The 26,014-nt window shown below is 48.3% G+C and overlaps 1 protein-coding gene across 1 annotated transcript in view; it reads right to left on the reverse strand.

Annotated features, from left to right (window-relative positions):
- The window catches only part of EIF2AK4 (eukaryotic translation initiation factor 2 alpha kinase 4), a 134,521-nt gene extending 116,002 nt beyond the window's left edge, over window positions 1–18,519 (reverse strand). The window contains exon 1 of the mRNA XM_063947196.1: window positions 18,219–18,519. Within this exon, the coding sequence (XP_063803266.1) occupies window positions 18,219–18,392 (174 nt within the window). The 5' untranslated portion in view covers window positions 18,393–18,519. The remainder of the gene's footprint in view (window positions 1–18,218) is intronic.
- Window positions 18,520–26,014: the final 7,495 nt, after the last annotated feature.

Raw genomic sequence — 26,014 nt, forward strand, 5'->3', positions numbered from 1 at the left:
CTGCCTCCCTGTCCGGGGGAGCTGTCGGCAAGGCAGATTTGAGGAAACGGCGAGGGGGAGACGTCTCGAATTCCAGCTTGTACCCCTGAGATACTACTTGTAGAATCCAGGGATCCACCCGTGAGCGAGCCCACTGGTCGCTGAAGTTCTTGAGACGGGCCCCCACCGTACCTGGCTCCGCCTGTGGAGCCCCAGCGTCATGCGGTGGACTTAGAGGAAGCGGGGGAGGACTTTTGTTCCTGGGAACTGGCTGTATGTTGCAGCTTTTTCCCTCTACCTCTGCCTCTGGGCAGAAAGGACGCGCCTCTAACCCGCTTGCCTTTCTGGGGCCGAAAGGACTGTACCTGATAATACGGTGCTTTCTTTGGCTGTGAGGGAACATGGGGTAAAAATGCTGACTTCCCAGCTGTCGCTGTGGAAACGAGGTCCGAGAGACCATCCCCAAACTCCTCACCCTTGTAAGGCAAAACTTCCATGTGCCTTTTAGAATCTGCATCTCCTGTCCACTGCCGAGTCCACAATCCTCTCCTGGCAGAAATGGACATTGCGTTTATTTTAGATGCCAGCCGGCAAATATCCCTCATGTATAAGACAGCGTCTTTAATATGCTCTACGGTTAGCAATATAGTGTCCCTGTCTAGGGTATCAATGTTTTCCGACAGGGAATCTGACCACGCAGCTGCAGCACTGCACATCCATGCTGAAGCAATAGCCGGTCTCAGTATAATTCCCGAGTGTGTATATACAGACTTCAGGATAGCCTCCTGCTTTCTATCCGCAGGCTCCTTTAGGGCGGCCGTGTCCGGAGACGGTAGTGCCACCTTTTTTGACAGACGTGTGAGCGCTTTATCCACCCTAGGGGATGTCTCCCAACGTGACCTGTCCTCTGGCGGGAAAGGGTACGCCATTAATAACTTTTTAGAAATTACCAGTTTCTTATCGGGGGAAGCCCACGCTTCTTCACACACTTCATTTAAATTATCAGATGGGGGAAAAACCACTGGTAGCTTTCTCTCCCCAAACATAATACCCTTTTTTGTGGTACCTGGGGTAATATCAGAAATGTGCAACACATTTTTCATTGCCGTAATCATATAACGAGTGGCTGTATTGGAATGTACACTAGTCTCATCGTCATCGACACTGGAGTCAGTATCCGTGTCGACATCTGTGTCTGCCATCTGAGGTAGTGGGCGTTTTAGAGCCCCTGATGGCTTTTGAGACGCCTGGGCAGGCACGGGCAGAGAAGCCGACTGTCCCACATCTGTTATGTCGTCAAACCTTTTATGTAAGGAGTTGACACTGTCGCGTAATTCCTTCCACATGTCCATCCATTCAGGTGTCGACCCCGCAGGGGGTGACATCACATTTATCGGCACCTGCTCCGCCTCCACATAAGCCTCCTCATCAAACATGTCGACACAGCCGTACCGACACACCGCACACACACAGGGAATGCCCTGACTGAGGACAGGACCCCACAAAGTCCTTTGGGGAGACAGAGAGAGAGTATGCCAGCACACACCAGAGCGCTATATAATGCAGGGATACACACTACACACAGTGATTTTTCCCCTATAGCTGCTATAATACACAGTTTGCGCCTAAATTTAGTGCCCCCCCTCTCTTTTTTACCCTATTGAGCCTGGAAACTGCAGGGGAGAGCCTTGGGAGCGTCCTTCCAGCGGAGCTGAGAGAGGAAATGGCGCCAGTGTGCTGAGGGAGATAGCCCCGCCCCCTTCACGGCGGACTTCTCCCGCTTTTTTCAGGATATTTGTGGCAGGGGATTTTACACATATATAGTCTTACTGACTATATTATGTGTTTATTTGCCAGCTTAGGTACTCTTATTGCAGCCCAGCCCCCCCCCCCCCCCAGCGCCCTGCACCCATCAGTGACCGGAGTGTGTGGTGTGCATGGGGAGCAATGGCGCACAGCTGCAGTGCTGTGCGCTACCTTAATGAAGACCGGAGTCTTCAGCCGCCGATTTCCTGGACGTTCTTCTTGCTTCTGGCTCTGCAAGGGGGACGGCGGCGCGGCTCCGCACCGGACGACCGAGGCTGGGCCTGTGTTCGATCCCTCTGGAGCTAATGGTGTCCAGTAGCCTAAGAAGCCCAAGTTAGCTGCAAGCAGGTAGGTTCGCTTCTTCTCCCCTCAGTCCCTCGTAGCAGTGAGTCTGTTGCCAGCAGATCTCACTGAAAATAAAAAACCTAATTATACTTTCTTTTCTAGGAGCTCAGGAGAGCCCCTAGTGTGCATCCAGCTCGGCCGGGCTGGGGTCTGGAGGAGGGGCATAGAGGGAGGAGCCAGTGCACACCAGGTAGTCCTAAATCTTTCTTAGTTGTGCCCAGTCTCCTGCGGAGCCGCTATTCCCATGGTCCTTACAGAGTTCCCAGCATCCACTAGGACGTCAGAGAAATTGAATTACCCCCTTTGGGCAGTATCCCATTAGCCATGGTAATGTACTGCAGCTGATTACCAACAACAGGGCTATTCAATTAGCCACCGATGCCGGCACTTATCAGGGGTTTCATTTCTTCGGCCTAAGGCAGGCGATCCCAAATCTCTTATAAGTAAGCTTTTATTTACCGCAATCACAGCTGCGAAACACATATGTCCACAGAAATTCACAGATATGTGTTTTCGAGCGAGAAAGGGTATTTGCCGCATAAAAAAAATGAGCTATAAATTGGGTAGCCCGATAATAAATAAGAATTTACTTACCGATAATTCTATTTCTCGGAGTCCGTAGTGGATGCTGGGGTTCCTGAAAGGACCATGGGGAATAGCGGCTCCGCAGGAGACAGGGCACAAAAAGTAAAGCTTTCCGATCAGGTGGTGTGCACTGGCTCCTCCCCCTATGACCCTCCTCCAAGCCTCAGTTAGGTACTGTGCCCGGACGAGCGTACACAATAAGGGAGGAATTTTGAATCCCGGGTAAGACTCATACCAGCCACACCAATCACACCGTACAACTTGTGATCAAACCCAGTTAACAGTATGATAACAGAGGAGCCTCTGAAAGATGGCTCACAACAATAATAACCCGATTTTTGTAACAATAACTATGTACAAGTAATGCAGATAATCCGCACTTGGGATGGGCGCCCAGCATCCACTACGGACTCCGAGAAATAGAATTATCGGTAAGTAAATTCTTATTTTCTCTATCGTCCTAGTGGATGCTGGGGTTCCTGAAAGGACCATGGGGATTATACCAAAGCTCCCAAACGGGCGGGAGAGTGCGGATGACTCTGTAGCACCGAATGAGAGAACTCCAGGTCCTCCTTAGCCAGAGTATCAAATTTGTAAAATTTTACAAACGTGTTCTCCCCTGACCACGTAGCTGCTCGGCAAAGTTGTAATGCCGAGACCCCTCGGGCAGCCGCCCAAGATGAGCCCACCTTCCTTGTGGAGTGGGCCTTTACAGATTTAGGCTGTGGCAGGCCTGCCACAGAATGTGCAAGTTGGATTGTGCTACAGATCCAACGAGCAATCGACTGCTTAGAAGCAGGAGCACCCATCTTGTTGGGTGCATACAATATAAACAACGAGTCAGATTTTCTGACTCCAGCTGTCCTTGCAATATATATTTTTAATGCTCTGACAACGTCCAGTAACTTGGAGTCCTCCAAGTCACTTGTAGCCGCAGGCACTACAATAGGCTGGTTCAGATGAAATGCTGACACCACCTTAGGGAGAAAATGCGGACGAGTCCGCAGTTCTGCCCTGTCCGAATGGAAAATCAGATATGGGCTTTTGTAAGATAAAGCTGCCAGTTCTGACACTCTCCTGGCCGAAGCCAGGGCTAGTAACATGGTCACTTTCCATGTGAGATATTTTAAATCCACCTTTTTTAGTGGTTCAAACCAATGAGATTTTAGAAATTCCAAAACCACATTGAGATCCCACGGTGCCACTGGAGGCACCACAGGAGGCTGTATATGCAGCACTCCCTTAACAAAAGTCTGGACTTCAGGAACTGAAGCCAATTCTTTTTGAAAGAAAATCGACAGGGCCGAAATTTGAACCTTAATAGATCCCAATTTGAGACCCATAGACAATCCTGATTGCAGGAAATTTAGGAATCGACCCAGTTGAAATTCCTCCGTCGGAGCACTCCGATCCTCGCACCACGCAACATATCTTCGCCAAATGCGGTGATAGTGTTGCACGGTTACTTCCTTCCTTGCTTTAATCAAAGTAGGAATGACTTCTTCCGGCATGCCTTTTTCCTTTAGGATCCGGCGTTCAACCGCCATGCCGTCAAACGCAGCCGCGGTAAGTCTTGAAACAGACAGGGACCCTGCTGAAGCAAGTCCCTCCTTAGAGGTAGAGGCCACGGATCTTCCGTGATCATCTCTTGAAGTTCCGGGTACCAAGTCCTTCTTGGCCAATCCGGAACCACTAGTATCGTTCTTACGCCTCTTTGCCGTATAATTCTCAATACTTTTGGTATGAGAGGCAGAGGAGGAAACACATACACCGACTGGTACACCCAAGGCGTTACCAGCGCGTCCACAGCTATTGCCTGCGGATCTCTTGACCTGGCGCAATACCTGTCCAGTTTTTTGTTGAGGCGAGACGCCATCATGTCCACCATTGGTCTTTCCCAACGGGTTACCAGCATGTGGAAGACTTCCGGATGAAGTCCCCACTCTCCCGGGTGAAGGTCGTGTCTGCTGAGGAAGTCTGCTTCCCAGTTGTCCACTCCCGGGATGAACACTGCTGACAGTGCTATCACATGATTCTCTGCCCAGCGAAGAATCCTTGCAGCTTCTGCCATTGCACTCCTGCTTCTTGTGCCGCCCTGTCTGTTTACATGGGCGACTGCCGTGATGTTGTCCGACTGGATCAACACCGGTTTTCCTTGAAGCAGAGGTTCTGCCTGGCTTAGAGCATTGTAGATTGCTCTTAGTTCCAGAATGTTTATGTGAAGAGACGTTTCCAGGCTCGTCCACACTCCCTGGAAGTTTCTTCCTTGTGTGACTGCTCCCCAGCCTCTCAGGCTGGCGTCCGTGGTCACCAGGATCCAATCCTGTATGCCGAATCTGCGGCCCTCCAATAGATGAGCACTCTGCAACCACCACAGAAGAGATACCCTTGTCCTTGGAGACAGGGTTATCCGCTGGTGCATCTGAAGATGCGACCCTGACCATTTGTCCAACAGATCCCTCTGGAAAATTCGTGCATGGAATCTGCCGAATGGAATTGCTTCGTAAGAAGCCACCATTTTTCCCAGGACTCTTGTGCATTGATGTACAGACACCTTTCCTGGTTTTAGGAGGTTCCTGACAAGCTCGGATAACTCCTTGGCTTTTTCCTCCGGGAGAAAAACCTTTTTCTGAACCGTGTCCAGAATCATCCCTAGGAACAGCAGACGAGTTGTCGGCATTAACTGGGATTTTGGAATATTCAGAATCCAGCCGTGCTGTTTTAGCACTTCTTGAGACAGTGCTAATCCCCTCTCTAGCTGTTCTCTGGACCTTGCCCTTATTAGGAGATCGTCCAAGTATGGGATAATTAATACGCCTTTTCTTCGAAGAAGAATCATCATCTCGGCCATTACCTTTGTAAAGACCCGAGGTGCCGTGGACAATCCGAACGGCAGCGTCTGAAACTGATAGTGACAGTTTTGTACAACGAACCTGAGGTACCCCTGGTGTGAGGGGTAAATTGGAACGTGGAGGTACGCATCCTTGATGTCCAAGGACACCATAAAGTCCCCTTCTTCCAGGTTCGCTATCACTGCTCTGAGTGACTCCATTTTGAACTTGAACTTCTTTATGTACAGGTTCAAGGACTTCAGATTTAGAATAGGTCTTACCGAGCCGTCCGGCTTCGGTACCACAAATAGAGTGGAATAATACCCCTTTCCCTGTTGTAGAAGAGGTACCTTGACTATCACCTGCTGAGAGTACAGCTTGTGAATGGCTTCCAAAACCGTCTCCCTTTCTGAGGGGGACGTTGGTAAAGCAGACTTCAGGAAACGGCGAGGCGGATCTGTCTCTAGTTCCAACCTGTACCCCTGAGATATTATCTGCAGGATCCAGGGATCTACCTGCGAGTGAGCCCACTGCGCGCTGAAATTCTTGAGACGACCGCCCACCGCCCCCGAGTCCGCTTGAGAAGCCCCAGCGTCATGCTGAGGCTTTTGTAGAAGCGGGGGAGGGCTTCTGTTCCTGGGAAGGAGCTGCCTGTTGGTGTCTCTTCCCCCTTCCTCTGCCTCGTGGCAGATATGAATATCCCTTTGCTCTCTTGTTTTTAAAGGAACGAAAGGGCTGCGGTTGAAAAGTCGGTGTCTTTTTCTGTTGGGGAGTAGCTTGAGGTAAAAAGGTGGATTTCCCGGCTGTAGCCGTGGCCACCAAATCTGATAGACCGACTCCAAATAACTCCTCCCCTTTATACGGCAAAACTTCCATATGCCGTTTTGAGTCCGCATCGCCTGACCACTGTCGCGTCCATAAACTTCTTCTGGCCGAAATGGACATAGCACTTACCCGTGATGCCAGTGTGCAGATATCCCTCTGTGCATCACGCATATAAAGAAATGCATCCTTTATTTGCTCTAAAGACAGTAAAACATTGTCCCTATCCAGGGTATCAATATTTTCAATCAGGGACTCTGACCAAGCTACTCCAGCACTGCACATCCAGGCTGTCGCTATAGCTGGTCGTAGTATAACACCTGTATGTGTGTATATACTTTTTTGGATATTTTCCATCCTCCTATCTGCTGGATCTTTAAGTGCGGCCGTCTCAGGAGAGGGTAACGCCACTTGTTTAGATAAGCGTGTGAGCGCCTTGTCCACCCTAGGAGGTGTTTCCCAGCGCGCCCTAACCTCTGACGGGAAAGGGTATAAAGCTAATAACTTCTTTGAAATTAGCATCTTTTTATCGGGGGCAACCCACGCTTCATCACATACATCATTTAGTTCTTCTGATTCAGGAAAAACTATAGGTAGTTTTTTCACACCCCACATAATACCCTGTTTAGTGGTACCTGTAGTATCAGCTAAATGTAACGCCTCCTTCATTGCCAAAATCATATAACGTGTGGCCCTACTGGAAAATACGGTTGATTAGTCACCGTCGCCACTGGAATCAGTGCCTGTGTCTGGGTCTGTGTCGACCGACTGAGGCAAAGGGCGTTTTACAGCCCCTGACGGTGTTTGAGGCGCCTGGACAGGCACTAACTGATTGTCCGGCCGTCTCATGTCGTCAAACGACTGCTTTAGCGTGTTGACACTATCCCGTAATTCCATAAATAAAGGCATCCATTCTGGTGTCGACCCCCTAGGAGGTGACATCCCCATATTTGGCAATTGCTCCGCCTCCACACCAATATCGTCCTCATACATGTCGACACACACGTACCGACACACAGCAGACACACAGGGAATGCTCTTAACGAAGACAGGACCCCACTAGCCCTTTGGGGAGACAGAGGGAGAGTTTGCCAGCACACACCAAAAGCGCTATATATGACAGGGATAGCCTTATAATAAGTGCTCCCTGTATAGCTGCTTTTATAATATAATTTTTGCCACTATTTTGCCCCCCCTCTCTTGTTTTACCCTGTTTCTGTAGTGCAGTGCAGGGGAGAGACCTGGGAGCCGTCCTGACCAGCGGAGCTGTGTAAGGAAAATGGCGCTGTGTGCTGAGGAGATAGGCCCCGCCCCTTTTCCGGCGGGCTCGTCTCCCGCTCTTTAGTGTATTCTGGCAGGGGTTAAATATCTCCATATAGCCCCCGGAGGCTATATGTGAGGTATTTTTTAGCCAAATAGGTTTTCATTTGCCTCCCAGGGCGCTCCCCTCCCAGCGCCCTGCACCCTCAGTGACTGCCGTGTGAAGTGTGCTGAGAGGAAAATGGCGCACAGCTGCAGTGCTGTGCGCTACCTTTAGAAGACTGAGGAGTCTTCTGCCGCCGATTCTGGACCTCTTCATGTTTCAGCATCTGCAAGGGGGCCGGCGGCGAGGCTCCGGTGACCATCCAGGCTGTACCTGTGATCGTCCCTCTGGAGCTGATGTCCAGTAGCCAAGAAGCCAATCCATCCTGCACGCAGGTGAGTTCACTTCTTCTCCCCTAAGTCCCTCGTTGCAGTGATCCTGTTGCCAGCAGGACTCCCTGTAAAATAAAAAACCTAAGCTAAACTTTCTCTAAGCAGCTCTTTAGGAGAGCCACCTAGATTGCACCCTTCTCGGCCGGGCACAAAAATCTAACTGAGGCTTGGAGGAGGGTCATAGGGGGAGGAGCCAGTGCACACCACCTGATCGGAAAGCTTTACTTTTTGTGCCCTGTCTCCTGCGGAGCCGCTATTCCCCATGGTCCTTTCAGGAACCCCAGCATCCACTAGGACGATAGAGAAACCATTTTATCGCGCTGACTTAACACAGACTGAAACATTACCACATCTGCCTAACTAATGGTCTATTAAGGAAACCACCCTGAATGACCAGAGACTGCAAGCAAAAACAGGCTCCGGAACTTGATTACCGAACGAAGACCCAACTCCCCTCATGGGGGTCAACACTTCATCACTGGTGTAACGCCACAGCCAACCAGATGTAGGTACAGGAGGCAGATAGATTCCCGAGGAACGGGATCCTGGTGGTCAATATACCAATGCCAGGATCCCAAGGAAGGACGCAAACCTGGCATTCGGACAGCGGGACGTGCTGCTGTCCTGCCGCACGGGGGGGGGGGGTGTTAGGGTAGGTTTAGGCAGCAGAAGGTGGGTTAGGGTGCGGCCACATGAAGGTTAGGGACCAAGGATAGAAGGTTAGGGTTAGGCACATAGAAGGGGAGGTTAGGGTTAGGGACCAGGGACGGAAGGTTAGGGTTAGGCACCACCAGGGAGGGTTAGGGACCAGGGACGGAAGGTTAGTGTTAGGGACCAGGGATGGAAGGTTAGGGTTAGCCACCACCAGGGAGGGTTAGGGACCAGAGATGGAAGGTTAGGGTTAGGCACCACCAGGGAGGGTTAGGGACCAGGGATGGAAGGTTAGGGTTAGGCACATAGCAGGGGAGGTTAGGGTTAGGGACCAGGGACGGCAGGTTAGGGTTAGGCACCACCAGGGAGGGTTAGGGACCAGGGACGGATGGTTAGGGTAAGGCACCACCAGGGAGGGTTAGGGACCAGGGACGGAAGGTTACAGTTAGCCACCACCAGGGAGGGTTAGGGACCAGGGACGGAAGGTTAGGGTTAGGCACCACCAGGGAGGGTTAGGGACCAGGGATGGAAGGTTAGGGTTAGCCACCACCAGGGAGGGTTAGGGACCAGGGACGGAAGGTTAGGGTTAGGCACCACCAGGGAGGGTTAGGGACCAGGGACGGAAGGTTAGGGTTAGGCACCACCAGGGAGGGTTAGGGACCAGGGACGGAAGGTTAGGGTAAGGCACCACCAGAGAGGGTTAGGGACCAGGGACGAAAGGATAGAGTTAGCCACCACCAGGGAGGGTTAGGCACCCACATGGGAGGGTTATGGCAGGGAAAAGGTGAGGGTTAGGGGGCTTAATGGGGGGCTGTTGGGATTATGATGGACAGAATGCCGTTGTTGGTATATACATCCTGTCCATTGATACCTCATACTGAACCCGTAGGTACAGTAAGCTCACACAAGTTACAATGGTTGGTCTACCTCAACATTTGAGGGCAGGGGTAAGAAAAATGCATGTAGATCAAGGCGACAGTGGTTCAGTTGGCCCTGGATGTATCTATGGTAAGGAAATTAGCCTGAGAGGAAATAATGTCCCTGAATATATCTACATATTTCAAGCAAGAAATCTAGCGAACAGCCATTGTGTGCGTCATGCTAGCAGGCATTCTGCACAGGATGGTGTCACCAATACATCCCACATACCATGACAGGCTAATAATGGGAAAATATAAATGTTCTGGCTGTGGAAACAGTAAAATGATCTTAGCGTCAGTTAATAAAGAGCAATTATAGAAGTCATAAAATTTGCTTAACAGTCTGTCACTTTGAAGTTCATGTTTTACGAGACAGTAAATAATTACTCATAATAAGAGCAATAATAAATAAGACATTGTTACCTAGTACACAATAAGTATTAATATTATGGTATAAAGTATAATGTAATTCAGGTCTAGACTTGTGTGCCAATAAATCCATCTGTTTAATGATGCACTATATCGTTTTTTTCTCTTACAAAGAACAAATCTCTATATATCTGTTTCAGTCCATTGGTTTTCACGTCTAATCCCCGACATATTTCCAGAGAACGTTTGCTTAATTTTCACAAGGAATTCTTTCTTGACATTTCACCCAAAAAACATAGGGGGTAGGGACAAACAGCAGATTATTGTAATACATGGGATCGGATGTAATTCCGCGCCCGTTCGGCGGCCGTGCGGGATGCCGGCCGGACTGGGAAGTTTTTTAAAGGGGCAATCACTTACAAAGCATGGAGTTTGGTCAGCATCCCGCATTACATCCAGCCCATGGAAACAGATATGTTATGACTTTTAGCTACACACACAAAAAAACAACAACACAATTATCACTAATTCTTCTTCTGGGATTTATTTTGTATACAGTAGTCCTTAAGCTAGGCTGTTTAAGCAGGGTGCTACGTCCTGCCCAATTTTTAAATGCCAAAATGTGCCCTGCCTTTTTATTATTACAATTTATTTATAAGTGTTTTGTAGCGCCGTACATACAACACATATTAGAACAATACAGGGTATACAGAACTTAACATCACAGAAAACTAAAACAGAACACAGGTAACAATTAGCAGCACAGTTCTCAGTACACAATACAGCGGAGATGTATGAAGTGATCGGTGTACTACTTGGGGGCGGGCAGCCATTGAAAGAGATGAACAGTCATGAGCAGGAGGAAATGCCGGTATAGACAGTCACTGAGTGGGAGAGAACTGTAATTGAGGTGTAAGAGAAGAGGTCTGTGAAAACAGGAGGGAAGAGGGCCCTGCTCTAAGGAGCTTACAATCTAGGGCGAGGGGAAGACAGGTGACATGAAGGTGGCCAAGTGGCAGGAAGTGAGGCAGAGATGGCCAATGCATGCTGCTGGGAGAGCGGCCTCAAGACTGGGTTATGCGGAAGGGTACGTTTTGATGAACAGGTGGGTTTTCAGTGCCCGTTTGAAGCTTTGCAACGTCAGGGAGAGTCTAAAGCCACAAACACGCGGGGGAGATGTGTGCTGAGCGATCTAGCATAGACCACTCAGCACACATCTCTCCCCCCGCTCAGCACACAGCGCGATGTGTGCTGAGCAAGTGGGGACGGTTGGGGGTGTGAAATGAACGATGTGCCAATCTAGCACTGGTAATAGCGACGCGCGGTGCCGCACATCGCTATGGGGCATACACACGGAGACATCCGTGCTTACTTTCTAAGCAATCTATCAGTTACAGAGAGAAAAGGGCCCTAATTTGCACACCTTAATTAGGTAGTGAGGTGCTACTCTGCTTGAGACTTAGTAATGTATACAGAGTAGTTAGTGTTAAGGACTTACCCAATGAGAGGCTACCTTGATGCGGTGGGTAAGCTCATAGCCCTGGACAGGAATATGCTAAGTGCCTCTGGTTACTACAGGTTGAGCTAGTGTGAGATAGTGCACCTGCTACCTTTTCCCACTGTATACATTTCTAAGTCTCAAGCAGAGTAGCACCTCACTACCTAATTAAGTGTGCAAATTAGGGCCCTTTTCCCTCTGTAACTGATGTATTCATACATTTTTGAAGGTAGGAGACACCTTCACCCTAATTTAGCACCCTGCCCCACCCACCCCTCTGATTTTAAATAGTCCAACACTCTAGCCTTTACATTTGGAATGAGCACACTGAGGTAAGACTCCTACATTCTGTTTAATATGGCAGTCCATAATGGGGGGAATTCTCTGGGGTGCGGGGCTCCCTGTGCCTGCCGTGGCTGGGTGTCCCTGGGGCATCGCAATTTAACACTATTTCATCACTCCATGGCACTTATAGTTTGTTTTATATATATATATACATGTAACACCTTCACATAATTTTCTTTTACTCCTCACATTATTCACACATGCAGCAGCAGCTGCTCCTACCTCTTTAACCCTATATTTTTATCACTCCTGCGATGCCCTGGGGTTGTCTGGCTGGGTGGCTCTGGGGTGTCCTGCCCCCCGGACCTGAACCCCTATAGTTAGTGTTAGGGACTTACCCAATGAGAGGCTACCTGGATGCGGTGGGTAAGCTCATAGCCCTGGCCAGGAATATGCTAAGTGCCTCTGGTTACTACAGGTTGAGCTAGTGTGAGATAGTGCACCTGCTACCTTTTCCCACTGTATACATTTCTAAGCAATCTAGTCAGATCTCTCCGTGTGTACCCCCCTTTATAGAGCAAGGGGGCTTGTTCCAGTGAAGAGGGGCAGCACAAGCAAGAACTTGGATTGGCACATGGGATGTAGTGACCAGGGTAGACGAGGCGCATCGTTCATGGGCCGACCGGAGTGTGCGGGTGGGAGTATGAAGGGAGAGGAGGTTGGAGATGTAGGGAGCAATGAAATTAGAGATGGCCTTGTATGTGAGGGTGAGGAGTTTGAAGAGGATTCTGTCGGGGAATGGGAACCAGTGTAGGTTTTGTCAAAGCGGAGCGGCAAATGTGGAGCGGCGGGAGAGTAAGATAAGTCTAGCTTCAGAGTTGAGAACAGATCAGAGTGGAGCGAGGTGGGAGAGTGGGAGGCCAGTGAGGAGAACATTGCAGTAGTCAAGCCGCGAGATGACCACTGAGTGGTTAAGTTTAGTTGCACTATGGGAGATGAATGGCCTGATGGGAGCGATGTTGCGTAGCTGGAATCGACAGGATTGAGCCAGAGATTGGATGTGAGGGGTGCAGGAGAGGGAGGAGTCAAGAGTGATGCCCAGGCAGCGGAGTTGGGGAACGGAGAGATGATGGTGTTGTCAACCGTGATAGAGATATTGGGGGGTGAAAGACTCTGGATGGGGGAAAGATGATGAGTTCGGTTGTCCAAGTTGTGCTTCAGGGAGCGCTCAGACATCCAGGAGGAGATGGCAGTGAGGCAACTGGATGGCCGATAGCGTATAGAGGGCGAGAGATTAGGAGAGCAGAGGTATAGTTGTGGTTCATCCGCGCCCCGCTGAAACAGCCTGCCTAGTGCCATTCTGCCGCTGCGTGAAAAGATGCCGTGCACTATTCACATAAAGGGGAGAGCTTGGGGGAAGCCGCGCACCCCCAAAATGAGACGCCAACAATAGCAACACCGAGGGGGGGCCACAATAGTGTTATCAGCGGTGCTGCACTCCCCTCCACGGCCAGCCCCCTTTTCAGGCCCGCACAATAGCACCCTGCCCTTCCCACATTCTAGCGGTAACACTAATACAATAAATTTTATTTCTGAAATCATTAACTTATACAGCCTTTAGAATAAGAGTGGGATTGGTCTCTGAAGAGGAATTTCTTGAGAAACCAGTTAATAACACAAAAAGCAAAAACAGGGCCATTTCTAAAGGAAATTAAAAAAAAAAAACGGTAACTGAGCCAGGAATTTAGGGGCCAGTCCCAAACCTGTTAGCATGAAATAAAAAATAAAAAATGAAAACTAGACATCAATGCATTGTGAGGAGTAGCTGATTCCGCTTTCCCATGCAAAGTATCTGAAGGAAGAATCTGGTGAAATCACTGGGACCAAGTACAACAAAGCATAAACATGGTCACAGGAAATCCCGCTCTAGCAGTTCATAGGACCCCCACAGTAATAGAGTCTAGGAAGAATGGTGAAGGTACCCAGATGAAAGCTCGACAATGTATAGAATGTAGCTGGATGAAAGATTGACAGTGCATAGGTTGACACCATATGGTCGACAGGTATAAAAGAGTCGACAAATAAAAGGTTGACAGGTTCAAAAGGTAAACACAGGGAAAAAAATGGCTGACATGTTTTTAACGTTAACATTTTTAAGGTTTGAGTTGAGCTGGCGGAAGGGATGGTTAGGGTTAGGTACCAGGTGGAAGATTAGGGTTGGGCTGCTGGAGGGGATGGTTAGGTACCAGATGGAAGATTAGGGTTGGGCTCCTGGAGGGGATGGTTAGGTACCAGATGGAAGATTAGGGTTGGGCTACTAGAGGGGATGATTGGGATTAGGCTACAAGAGGTTATGGTTAGGGTGGGGGTGGGGGGACGGGACAATTAGGTTTAGATTTGGACCAAAATAACAAAACAAATCTGTTAACCATTTTTTGTGTTAACTATGTTCACGTCAACCTTTAAAACCTGATGACCTTAAGTACTGTGGACCTTTCATCTGTCAACTATATGGCATCGACCTATACATTGCTGATCTCTTAATGAATACCTGTGTTGAAAGGAGTGCGCTATTGTGCACACTCCATTGTTCCTGTTTTGCAGGAAGGAGTCATGATCTATATCAAGATGGCCATCGAAATTTCTACGGAGTATGTACACGGGCCATCTTGTTCTTTACTGTGTGAGACAGTGACATGGTGGGAGACGGAAGTCTTCTACTTGGTTCCAGAGAGACCTGAGATTATCTGCAACCCACAAATCTGTTCCAGCATTCCTGCACCGCTACCAGTGTGCAGTATACACTCACTAGCTGGTGATCTGTATGAGACCCCGCTCTGCGCAAGCTCCGATCCATCCCCAGTGCACACAGGGGGGAAGCCAGAACTTTGTAGGCCTCATAAAATTTTTAAGGGGCCCCAGGTGCAATGATTCTAGACAGACACCTCTGCACAGCAGTTGGTAATTTTGTGCCCCACCGTAGTGCCCTAGTTTATGCTATGCCCCACCGTAGTGCCCTAGTTTATGCTATGCCCCACCTTAGTGCCCTAGTTTATGCTATGCCCCACCGTAGTGCCCTAGTTTATGCTATGCCCTACAGTAGTGCCCTAGTTTATGCTATGCCCCACAGTAGTGCCCTAGTTTATGCTATGCCCCACAGTAGTGCCCTTGATAATGCTATGCTCCACAGTAGTGCCCTAGATAATGCTATGCCCCACAGTAGTGCCCTAGATAATGCTATGCCCCACAGTAGTGCCCTAGTTTATGCTATGCCCCACAGTAGTGCCCTAGATAATGCTATGCCCCACAGTAGTGCCCTAGTTTATGCTATGCCCCACAGTAGTGCCCTAGTTTATGCTATGCCCCACAGTAGTGCCCTAGTTTACATTATGTCACATTGTAGGGCTGCCAGTACACATAACGCAACACAGTACCCCCAGTTCATATTATGCCGCACTATGGTGCCTCCACATCGTATTGTGCCACGTTCAATGCCCCAGTTCATATTATGTAACATGATAATGCCCTCCAGCTCATTTTATACCACATTACAATGAGTAGATCCAGAGGCATACCTAGATATATCGTAGACCCAAAGGCAAAAGTTTGTAAGGGTCCTTATGGACCACCCAGTAACAGCGAGTACAGCTGTACCTGCTTTCTATTAATAAACCAACACTAGTGGGTATGTAACTGGGCTGCTCATAGTCCGAGTCACCCACTGGTGTGTGCATATATAACTGTGCAATATCCACACCTGCGCACACATAGGGGGTTATTCAGAGTTGATTGCAGTTTTTGCCGAATTAGCAAAACTGCTATCATTCCGATTCTGCTCACATGCTGGAGGCCGCCCGTGATGCGATTGCAATTCAAGTACGATCACATCACGGAAACCCCAAATAGCGTCTTACCCCTGACATGTTTCCAATCGCAGAAGACGTCATCGGCCAACCCCCCGAAAATAGCCATGAGATGCCCGTGTTTCCTTCTCCTCCCCCCCCCCCCCCCCCCCCCCAAATGCCACGTCACCACCCCTCGAACGCTCATCTCCTGTCAATCACTATGAGATTGCATCCTTCCGGGATGCCATTGCATAGTGAAGGGTCGCTCATGCACACTACAGCCACTCGGGACGCAGCTGTGCATGAAAACGCAGCGGTTACGTCCTACTCTGAATAAGGCCCAGAATCTCCAACACATAGAAGGTATGACGCTAACATGGCGCCTGGCTGCAACTGCCATGGTTACGGTCCTGTGATACTTTCAGGGCTGTTTCTAGCCAATTTGGCTCCCAGTGCGAGATTTCAAAATGCGCCCCCCCCCCCCCACCCAATGACATAAAAAAAAATGCGCCCCCCACCTAGATATAAAAAAAAAAACATGGGCGTGATCTCATTAAAATGGGCATGGCCTCATCTGATATCACTGCCACCACAGGGGAGGGGGGGGGGGGGGGGGGGGGGGGGGGGGGGGGGGGAGTCCTTATTTTACACATTACGCAGGCAAGAGTCCCCATTTTACACATTACGGCAGGCAAGAGTCCCCATTTTACACATTACGGTAGGCACGTGTCCCCATTTTACACATTACGCAGGCAAGAGTCCCCAATTTACACAGTGCGGCATGGAAAGGGTCCCCATTTTACACAGTGCGGCAGGCAAGAGTCCCCATTTTACACAGTGCGGCAGGCAAGTGTCCCCAATATACACAGTGCAGCAGGCAAGTGTCCCCAATTTACACAGTGCAGCAGGCAAGTGTCCCCAATTTACACAGTGCAGCAGGCAAGTGTCCCCAATTTACACAGTGCAGCAGGCAAGTGTCCCCATTTACACAGTGCGGCAGGCAAGTGTCCCCAATTTACACAGTGCGGCAGGCAAGTGTCCCCAATTTACACAGTGCGGCAGGCAAGTGTCCCCAATTTACACAGTGCGGCAGGCAAGTGTCCCCAATTTACACAGTGCAGCAGGCAAGTGTCCCCAATTTACACAGTGCAGCAGGCAAGTGTCCCCAATTTACACAGTGCAGCAGGCAAGTGTCCCCAATTTACACAGTGCAGCAGGCAAGTGTCCCCAATTTACACAGTGCAGCAGGCAAGTGTCCCCAATTTACACAGTGCAGCAGGCAAGTGTCCCCAATTTACACAGTGCAGCAGGCAAGTGTCCCCATTTACACAGTGCAGCAGGCAAGTGTCCCCAATTTACACAGTGCAGCAGGCAAGTGTCCCCAATTTACACAGTGCAGCAGGCAAGTGTCCCCAATTTACACAGTGCAGCAGGCAAGTGTCCCCAATTTACACAGTACTGCAGGCAAGTGTCAAGTGGGGGGGAAGGAAGAGAGAGAGACAACTTACATATGAAGGATCTTCCCGCTCTTTGGGTCGGCCGCCTCTCCTTCCGCGCGCCTCCTCCTTCCAGCTTCCTCGCGCCACCTCCTTCCAGCCCTCCTCCGTCTTCCCGAGTACACCTGCTCGGGGGGCGGAGTTTCGCGGAATGACGCGATTGCGTCGTGATGTTACGACGCAGCCGCGTCGTTCCGCAAAACTCCGCCCCCCGAGCAGGAGTACTCGGGAAGACGGAGGACAGGGAAACAGGGACCAGCAAAGTGCCGCGGCGGGCGCCCCGCACGGCACGCCCGCCGCAAGAAACGGCACTGGATACTTTCATAGATACGCCTCCTCCTGGAGACAGGTAACAGTGGATGTCCACATCAGAGATTCCCTTGACACGTTCTCTTGAACGGCCGATATATCGCGGGTCCGTCGGCCAGTGTGTACGGGCGATATATCTGTGAATTCCGTAGTTCACAGACATATTGCGTCGGCCCCGCAGCACAGCCGACGACCAATACATCTACCGATATATTGGCGTCGCTTTGTGTGTACGGGCGGACATGCTGCGGCAGCCGGCGGTGATTGACAGCTGAACTGGGCGGGCATGTGTACACGCCCGCCCACTTCATGACGTCAGTCCCCGACGGATCAGGCAGTGTGTACGCTCAACACACTGCCCGATCCGTCCATAGATATACCTGCCGATCAATTGATAGGCAGATATATCTACCAGTGTGTACCCACCTTAAGACAAATTTGCAGAAAAAGAGACGCCTGATGCTTGGAACCGGAGATATTTGGCGCAACTACAACAATGACTGAGGACACATCTGTAGCAACAATACAGGAATTGTAGTTTTCACATATGCCAATATGAAAAACAGGGTGACACCTATGTCCCCATGTCTGTGTTTTGTAGGAATAGAAATAATGTTACTTCTTTACCAAATATTTACAAACTGTCAATCATGTAACTCTGCTGACTTCCAGATAGAGCTGTGGGCAGACATACGATAGATAGATAGATAGATAGATAGATAGATAGATAGATAGATAGATAGATAGATAGATAGCATGAGCCCAGTCACCCTTTAATCTACCTTCCAGGCAGAACTTTTACGCAGATCTGTAAAGTCCTCCCCATAGATGGCCTCCAGAACCTGCAGCTCGTTCTCCTGCCGGTGGCAGTGGGTCTCTAGGGGATCGGGCTGCAGGGGGCTCCCCGCGCAGATAGGGTCAGTGGTAAGTGCGGCATGTCCACGGCTGCCGGCCATAGTAGACCGGACACATCACTGCCTATCTCGCCTGCACAGAGCGGCCAACCCGCTGAGGGCACGGCCCACGTTTGGCGAGCTGCTTTCCGCCATTTTTGTTATGGTCGCGCGCACACACTGGAGTCAGAGCTGGGGCGGCCATTCTTGTTGAGGGAATCGTGCGCGCTATCAGTTGTTCGAAGCCGCAGCCGCCATGTTTAGTATGGTAATACATCGCATTTGTTACAATGAAGTAGTAGTCAGTAAATAAGTCACCTTTATTATGTGTACCTGCAGACCTTCCAGCATGAGACCTTCCATCAGGTGCAAAGTGCTCTGCACCCTCCAGACCTTCTATCAGGTACACAATGCTCTGCACCTGGACTTCCCAATTAATGTATGATTGCCACCTGTGCTGAGCTAGTTAAGTGATGAGAGAGCTCTGTCAGCACACGTGACAGCAATCATACATTAATAGGGAAGCCCAAGTGCAGAGCATTGTGTACCTGATGGAAGGTCTGGAGGGTGCAGAGCACTTTGCACCTGGTACCCCTTTCACATTGCCAATGCCGAATCCCACCCGGGAATTGGAAACGGGTCCTTCCCGGGTGGGATTCGGCATTGGACCCTAACTGCAGGCTTCCCACCCGGCAATTTGCCGGGTCGGTTGCCATAGCGGCGGAGGGACGGAGGCGGCAACGGGGACGGAGGCGGCGCTGGGAGATGAGCTCATCTCCGCGCCACCGCCCCCTATGTAGTGAACGGGTCCCGGGTCGCTGCCACTGACGCGGTATTCAACCCGGGAATAACACTGCTTTATACCCAGGTTGAATTACTGGGTCAGGCGACCTGGGAATTCGACCATGGCCCTTTCACATCGTACACCGACCCGTGTCGGCCCAGCAATATATCGGGTGGATACCGGGTTATTTGTGCGGTGTGAAAGGGGTATGATGGAGGGTCTGCACATGTTACTGTATATTTGCTTAACCTTCAACTAAAGACATTTCCCAAATAAAATAATCAGCATTCCTCCTCACGATCACTAGGGCAGTGGGCCTTACTAAAAGGAGATGTATCAAACCGAGAGATAAAGTGGAGAAGTTGCCCATGGCAACCAATCAGTTTGTAGCTATAATAAGCGTCAGCTGCAGCGCCGGTCACATAGTGCAAGGGGCAGCCGCTTACCACATATAAACATACATGCTATGATGTATGTAATGTATGTGCTGGCTGGTTCCCCCGGGGGTCGGCAGCGCTGTGTGCATCAGGCGCAGTGCGGCACCCGGGACTCAGCATAAGGCTTCACACTCCTTCTAAGCCCGCCTCATGTATGTTTATATGTGCTACGCAATCCCCTCCTGCACTATGCGGTCGGCACTAAGCCGCCACTGGCTATAATTTATCTAGTGCAGTCTATAAAAAGAGAGTTATAAGCTGATTGGTTGCTACTATGGGCAACTTTTTCACGTTATCTCTCTGGAAGGTTTGATACATCTCCCCCATCAGGTGCAGCAGAGTTCGGAAGGATTCGGCAGTCGTTGCCCTCATCACCCTATGTACTCAGCATAGGTAGGTGCATTTCTCCCAACTGTCCCACTTTGGGTGGTTCAGTCCTGATTGCAGTGCTTCGTCCTGATTGGGCTTGGAAGGTCTGCTACGGTCAGTGCAGGTAACGGGTGCCACACATACCCAGCCCAGTGCCAGATTTCCTACTAGCTAGGGGTGGCACCTCCCAGTGGCGGCACAGCAGGTCTCTCCCCCCCCATGATGCTGGCTCTCTGCATGTGGAACTCACACCCTGCAAAGCTGGCCAGCAAGTAAGATCCAGCTGGGTCCAATTGTAAACAAGAGAAAAGAAAGATAAGACCCTTGTTTGGCGCACTCATTAGTAGAAACAAAATGTATGATTATATTCATTTTTTTTCAACAAAACTTTTATTCAGATGATTTAAAATGTATTTCCCCTTCTGGTGTGTACACTTGACAGTGTGTACTTGGAGAACGGTATAAAGCTTAATATACAATAATAGTTATTTCAATTTACTAATATCATTTTATAATACTTTTAAAGGCTCAATTGCCTAATATGCAGCAGGAATAATATTACAGTCCTAAAGAGAACTTGTTACCCAGCGCAACCTGGAGGAAACGAGCGATGCTTATTCAATATCCTATCTCGGATTTTAGCACAATGACATGCACCCTGCACTCAGGTTGTTGTACACATTAATACAAAAAGTTCAACACTGTAATGGCACAAATTTTCCACCTTCCCATCAAGATAGATTTGGCAAGAATCCTGTAACTAATAGGAACACTATTGCATAGTTTTTCTATATCAATTACTGGCATTTCCCTCGACACGCCCCCTTAATTTTCTTATATTTCTGTAATTTGTTTCTATCTTTCACTTTTTACTGTGCATTATGGAAGCCAAATGGAGAGGGAATTCAAAAGCCACTTCAAAGCAGAAAAACTGATTTTTAATTTAACATCTAGGCCCCTTTTCCAAAATTGAAGAACAAGTATTAGGAAAGGGTTTATTGTTTGTTCTAACTTCTAAACACGATGAATTCCAATGGTAATTGGATATGTACAGAATGAGTCGCAAATTACAGCAAAGGGAATTTTTCCAACATAAGACTGACAAACGTGAATACCCGAATTCCATACAACAATTTTGCAGTACCAATACAAAATCACGGTTTGATCCTCCATCCACGAACGCATCGTTGAAGACCTACAGCCATCTGTTAAATGAATCTATGACTAAATATTCTAAGGCTTTTAACAGTAGTCATTTCAATTTATCGAGGATGGACAGACAGGCTTTATAGAATTTGAGTAGAGACTCAACTATTACTATTCGACCAGGAGACAAGGGGGGCAGGATCATAATACAGGACTTGGGTACATATAAGCAAGAAATATACAGACAACTTTCAGATGTCAAAGTATACCAACGATTGAATTCCAACCCTACACTAAAGTATCAACAAGAATTAAAACAACTGTTGTTCTCATCTCATCTTTGCAATCTGGATTGATTGATCAAAAACTCTTGGCTCTTGGATGCTTTGTACCAACCATTTCCAATTACACCGGTACTCTATACCCTACCCAAGGTCCATAAGGATCCTGCCAACCCCCCGGGATGGCCGATTATTTTGGTGAGGGGGTCACTTTATCAAAAGGTATCTCAATTCTTGTATGTCTTGCTCCAACCTCTGGTGTCTACTCAACCATCTTACCTTAAGGATACTACTTAATTTCTGAAATTATTAGGAAACCAAACCAACATACCAGCCGATACCATTATGTGTGTCCTTGATGTAAAGAGCCTATATACATGCATCCCCCATGAGGCAGTCTTGGAAGCCATGCTGAATTCATACAAGATGCAGGCGAGGAACTTGGTTTTAACAAAGACCTGTTTTTGAACTTCTTGGAGTTAACACTCAATAGGAACTATTTTCTGTTTGATGGAGCCCATTATTTGCAAGTCTCGGGGTGCGCCATGGGGTCGGCCGTGGCCCAGGCATATGCCAACACTTTCATCTTTCAACAGTAAAGATTACTATTCTTCCAAAATCCAGAATGGGGCAAACACATCAGCCTGTACACAAGATATATAGACGATCTGTTTATCTCGTGGCTAGGGGGACCCCAGTGTTTTGAAGACATGATGGTGAGCATTAACAACTCAGTCGCCCATCAAATTTACGTATCGGTGGAGTTATATCAATGACTTTCTGGACGTTTCGGTCCGATTGACCGACGACAAGTGAAGCACAGGAGTATTTTATAAGGAGACTGACAGAAACACTCTGCTCTGCTAGTAGCCAACATCCTCCACCATTAAAACAAGGTTTGCCACTCTTCCAAATGGTAAGAGTGGCCAGGATCATGAGTGACGTTTCTCGTCTCCCTCAGGAGTTAGATAAAGTAATCCATAAATTCTGTTGCAGAGGTTACCGGTCTAGTGATTTGGAGGCCAGTAAACAAAAGGTACTGGCTTTAAATAGAGTTGACCTGTTAAACCCTAGAACTCCAGAAAAGGCAAATAACGTATTCACGATGACTACAACTTTTGACAGCTCCAGTTCTGTCATCCCGCGGGCTAGTAGGGCCCTATGGCCTATCGTATCAAGTGACAAGGACCTACATGCCTCAAGGTCGATGGCATGTTACCGTAGAGGACACAATATACAGGATATGCTTGTTCATACTGATGTGACCGATTACAAGCTACACAATGTTGCGGTAAAGAAACCATGGTGCTATAGATGTCCATCGTGTACCATATGCAGCTATCTACTGACCGATGCAGAATTCCACCACCCTCATTCGGGCAGAAATTAAAAAATCCGACATGTCTTGTCATGTAACACCAGATTTGTGATTTATATCATAATTTGCCCATGTGGTTTCCTGTACGTTTAAAGAAAGAATGGCGCTACATCGGTCTGCAATTAAAGCTGCAAAAGAGGGGAAACCGAATGACCAGCCTGTTCTGGTCTACTTTAAAGAACATGGACACCACTGTTCCTCACTGAGGTACAGCATCGCATCCCTCACAGGTTTCTATGGGGGATGCGATGGTGCCAGATTTATCAGTTTCCAGAATGTGAAGCTGAAGATGGTGGTACCCCATTGTAGCCTATGGGCTACACACAGCAAACCCTCCTGGGCAGAGGCCTCTCCAGAAATGGCCAATGTGCATGTGTGGTCAGTAGGACCACACAAATGCAGTAGAGTAGCCCCACCTCCACACTGAGCACATCGCAGGGACAGGCTCCTTTCAGAATCCCTGTCCCTGCAGGTGCTCCATCCTGCTGATAGAAACACATATTGCAGTGCAATCCTGGGTGCTAATATCGTTCCCAGATCGCACTGAATATGAGAATAATGATAAATGGGCCCTATAGTCTGCGAGTTGCCAGCACCGGTGCGATTTCGGCCACTTAACCACTATATTTAAAACTTTTATGGCAGCTTTAAATCTATCAGCAAAATCTCCCAAATCATGGCGGTGCCTGCAAGTTGCAGATTATTTCATTTGGGACTATAAGTAACCGTGCAGATTGTCTCTGCATGCATCTACTGTGTACAGAGGCTTCAGACCCACATTGACCACCTGGGATGCTATTATAGACGTTTACAATGCATTTTTAACAAATTTGATTTAGAAAACTTAGTCAACAGTATGTATTAAGGGCCCAATTCAGACCTGTTGCACCGCAATGCGCAGGAGCGATGCCAAAAAATCATTTGATGGTGAGTGAGTTGCGAACGGATTTGCAGACGTCCGCTGCCTGGCGAAGTTTTCGCACGGCGTACAGATGCATTCGCACACTTGCACGTGGCGGGTTTTCACTCTCTATGGGCAGTAGCTATCCGATTTCAGTCCTCTGCAAATTTGCATAGGAGCAATCAGGTCTGGATTAGGCCCTATCTTAGGACAGGATGTATCAAAGTTGAACACGTAGGAACCCTTCCACTTCCTATGGGTCTGCGATGTGGCCATATGCAGCAAGCTCTGTAAAGCATAGCTTCCTGGAGCTTCTGCCTGATAGGCCTATAGAAGCCTATAGACTGCTTTGGGCAAGAAGCTATCGGAGAGGCTGATGGCCTCTATGTGCATCAGGACTCCTGAGTCATAACCCAGAAGTCAGTTCTTCATTGGGTCAGCTTTATATAACATGAGATGTACTGGCGGGTAAGTATTCCTGCATACCGGCATTAAAAAAACGAGAATGTGGATGCAAACAGGCCTGAGATGTATAACAATGTATTTGTGATACTTGATACACCCTGCCCTTATTAATTATGGTGATTATTATTGCCACTCATTTTAAATGGTCCGGTGAATAAAAAATGTTGCCCTATGTCAGGTGGGGTGGAGGGTGAGTTTGACCTTTTCTTTTACTTTTCAATCTGTTTTCTCTGCTTTTCTTGGCGGAGGCCATTGATAAACAGCATAACGTTCTGTAGCCTGAGCTCCATGGTTAAAAAAAAACAGTAAGGGGCACATTCAATTAGCCACAAGACTTACCACGCAGCTGCAGCTTCTGGGTTTAACGACAGGAGCTATGTAATTATTTGGCAATTCACAACCCACCGATTATGGGATTTAACTCATAACTCCCAGGTTAAGTGCCCGGATCTATGGAATTCCCCACTGGGTAGCGGACAATAATTAAACAGCTCTGTCCAGAGCTGCAGCCGTGTGGTAAGTCCTGTGGTTAATTGAATCTGCCCCTTACTGCAGTGGTTCCCAAAGGCGGTCCTCAAGGCACCCCAACAGTCCAGGTTTTAGGGATATCCCTGGTTGTGTAGTATAATCAAACTGACCGAGGTGCTAATTAAGTCACCTGTGCCTAAGCATGGCTATCCTTAAAACCTGGACTGTTGACGTGCCTTGAGGACCACGTTTAGGAACCAGTGACTTAATGTGATGAGAAAAGTGATTGTTCGTTATGTTTTGAGAGACTTTCTACCATCAGCAAAGTTTTATAATAATAATTGTTATTAATAATAATAATAATAATAATATATAAACTTAACAATAAAACACAATTTGTTATATTTGTTCTTTAAAACTTTATTCGTGATTTGCAATTTTAGTAAACAAAAAAAATGGGGAACCACCAATAATTTCCTTTTTTCCATCTCAAACGTAATAGCCATTACTGGGGATTAGCACCACTTGGAGTTCAGTTGTAGAAACAAGATAACAATATTACAATATAATTTCAAAGCTGCAGTTCTTGTTAAGGAACCTTCAAGAAATGTCAGCGACATTGATACAAACAACAGTGCTAAGTGGTAACATGCATAAGTGAACTACTCCAGGCTTCACAAATCAGACCCTCAAGAGGCCATGTTTTAGGACATTTTCTGCTGGGGGCAGATCAGAGATAGTTATTAATAGATAAAGTCAAACAGATCACACCTTCTCCATACTAGTAGAGCTACATCCATCCAATACCATAGCCCTTCTGTTCCACAGGCGTATTCTGTTCACCCTGAGCTCGCCCTAGGGCAACTGCATTACGGCTTTACTGGTGTACTGCCCCGGCTAAACTCCCAACCTGCCACTGTCCTCCGGTGGTCATATGTGGTAATGAGGTTTTCAAAGTCGGAACATAGTATACCTAGGCATCTGCTAAGAGCATGGTGTGCACTGGATGGCCTGTATTACTCTAACCCTTTTATTTTTCGGAAAGATGGGGGGGTCTTTAGCAGTTTCTTACATAGGGCCGCATGGGATCTGTATCTGTGTCTAAATGTTTGTGAGCTGAAAGACAAAGGAATCCAGCATAATGGTTTGAAATGACCACATCTAGATTGGACCGGCACCGCTGAGCAAACTGCATGAGGTTCTTCATCTTCTCCAGAGCACGGACGCTAAATATGCCAGGTAACCAGAAGACATCTTGGCTGATCATAAGAACCCTTACCCTGCTGGATATAGGTCACATAATATGGAAAACTGTCTAGATAAACTGGCATACGAATAGAGATAAATCCTAATAATTTCATCTGTTAGGGGTTCTTCAGAACTAGCGTTGGGAATCCCTAAGCTATGCCACTCACCACTATAACTACAGCCACCAGCACATACTGAGCACAATGAA

This window comes from Pseudophryne corroboree, chromosome 12 (assembly GCF_028390025.1).
Source record: "Pseudophryne corroboree isolate aPseCor3 chromosome 12, aPseCor3.hap2, whole genome shotgun sequence".
NCBI lineage: Eukaryota > Metazoa > Chordata > Amphibia > Anura > Myobatrachidae > Pseudophryne > Pseudophryne corroboree.